The 2,191-nt window shown below is 54.3% G+C and overlaps 1 protein-coding gene across 1 annotated transcript; it reads left to right on the forward strand.

Moving 5' to 3' along the window:
• Positions 1 to 438: 438 nt before the first annotated feature.
• On the forward strand, positions 439 to 1,353 carry LOC136787705 (olfactory receptor 14J1-like). The gene has a single exon (XM_066985021.1). The coding sequence runs from the start codon at positions 439 to 441 to the stop codon at positions 1,351 to 1,353; it is 915 nt and encodes a 304-aa protein (XP_066841122.1).
• Positions 1,354 to 2,191: the final 838 nt, after the last annotated feature.

The following is a 2,191-nucleotide window of genomic DNA, read 5'->3' on the forward strand; positions in this document are numbered from 1 at the left end:
TAGAGACTGCACCAGGGTTTTTCTGTGCTGTTCTTTAGGACCTGCAGACAAGGAGGTGTAATTTTTTAGCACAGCCTCTGAGTGCAGCCATCCCACACCTGAGTGCTGCAAGCAACCAGCAGCTGGGCACCAGGGGATGGACAGAGCAGCCCTCCTGGATGTGACCTCTGGCTGAGGTTTCCGCCACAGCAACAACATTTACCACTGCAGTGGAGCAGAGGTGGCGGGTTGGGGGCTGATGGGCTGAGGTGGTTGCTAAGTACGGGACACTCAGGAAGCACAAATCAGGGCTACAACCAGGGAGAGACACAAAGGTAACCCTGAAAGAAAAAAATTGTGAAGACTTTAATGAGAAAAGAAAAGAGTATTCCTCAGGGAAAATTACCCTAACAGTCTGTATTTTTTCTTCTTTGCAGTGGCTTTGATGAAGGGCAGGAAATGCCCAACAGCAGCTCTGTGAGCGAGTTCCTCCTGCTGGCATTCGCAGACACGCGGGAGCTGCAGCTCCTGCACTTCGGGCTCTTCCTGGGCATCTACCTGGCTGCCCTCCTGGGCAACGGCCTCATCCTCACCGCCGTAGCCTGCGACCACCGCCTCCACACCCCCATGTACTTCTTCCTCCTCAACCTCGCCCTCCTCGACCTGGGCTGCATCTCCACCACTCTCCCCAAAGCCATGGCCAATGCCCTCTGGGACACCAGGGCCATCTCCTACCAAGGATGTGCTGCTCAAGTTCTCTTTTTTGTCTTCTTCTTTGGTTCAGAGTATTCCCTTCTCACTGTCATGTCCTATGACCGCTACGTTGCCATCTGCAAGCCCCTGCACTACGGGAGCCTCGTGGGCAGCAGAGCTTGTGCCCAGATGGCAGCAGCTGCCTGGGGCAGTGGCTTTCTCAATGCTGTCCTGCACACAGCTAATACATTTTCCCTGCCCCTCTGCCAAGGTAATGAGCTTGATCAGTTCTTCTGTGAGCTTCCTCAAATCGTCAAGCTCTCCTGCTCAAAGGCATTCCTCAGGGAGGTTGGGCTTATTGTATTTAGTGCCTGTTTATCATTTGCTTGTTTTGTTTTCATTGTGGTGTCCTATGTGCAGATCTTCAGGGCGGTGCTGAGGATGCCCTCTGAGCAGGGCCGGCACAAAGCCTTTTCCACGTGCCTCCCTCACCTGGCCGTGGTCTCCCTGTTTATCAGTACTGTCATGTTTACCTACCTGAAGCCCCCCTCCATCTCCTCGCCATCCCTGGACCTGGTGGTGGCAGTTCTGTACATGGTGGTACCTCCAGCAGTGAACCCCCTCATCTACAGCATGAGGAACCTGGAGCTGAAAGATGCTTTGAGGAAACTGATGCCTTGATGTTCTTCAAAATCAAGATATTGCCCTTCGTCTTCAGCCCTTCATCTTCTAATCTAACACATTACTGGCACAAGGGTTATTCTATTGGTATTGTGGTCATTTTTAATACTCTTCCGGGCAGGGCAGCAACTCGGGGCTGTGTAGAAAGTGGGTTGCATGGGGAAGGGTTGCCACAGTGTCTGTCCAGGCCAGCGCAGACGTGCTCACCTGGCAAATGCTCCTTGGGAGATGGGATGTCATGGGAGAAGAGCAGGTCCCCCTGTGTGTGCAGGAGAAAAATGGGAAGAGAAACCCTTTGCTGGTGGTGCCATCGCATGCATGTGGAGAGATGAACATGAGTGAGCACCAAGGCCATGAGCTATTCCTACAAGCCTCTTGAAGGCCAGTGGGGCAGATAGTGCCACAAGTCCAAGTAACATCCCCTGGGAAGCCACCTGAGTGCAGCTCTGGGATGTGCCTCCTTGAACCGAGGTCCCTGTGCCCACTCCTCATGCCTTGGGGCATCTCAGAGGAGGGCAGAGCAGGGTGAAGCACCGCAGGGCTGAGGTGCCTCCCAGCCTCTATCAGTGGCTGCAGGAGCCAGAGGGACACTGCAAGTGCTGCAGTGCACTGCCTGTGGGTGTGCAAGGCAGGGGCTCATGTCTCTCAACAGCCCCATGTGTGTGAGGAGCACAGGAGGCCAACTCAGATGTGGACACCTCACAGAGCCCTGACACTGCCCTGTGTGACTCCAGAAACTATCCCTGGTGTCCTTGTGAGATTCCTGTAACACCCACTTGCACAGGTTCAGTGCAGATGCCCCTCTCTGCCATGTCACAATACCCCGCCTTTCTGGACT

This window comes from Anser cygnoides, chromosome 30 (assembly GCF_040182565.1).
Source record: "Anser cygnoides isolate HZ-2024a breed goose chromosome 30, Taihu_goose_T2T_genome, whole genome shotgun sequence".
Taxonomy (NCBI): Eukaryota; Metazoa; Chordata; class Aves; order Anseriformes; family Anatidae; genus Anser; species Anser cygnoides.

Bases quoted from the DNA above. Each gene is read 5' to 3' on its own strand.
- LOC136787705 (XM_066985021.1), top strand. From the start codon at position 439: ATGCCCAACAGCAGCTCTGTGAGCGAGTTCCTCCTGCTGGCATTCGCA.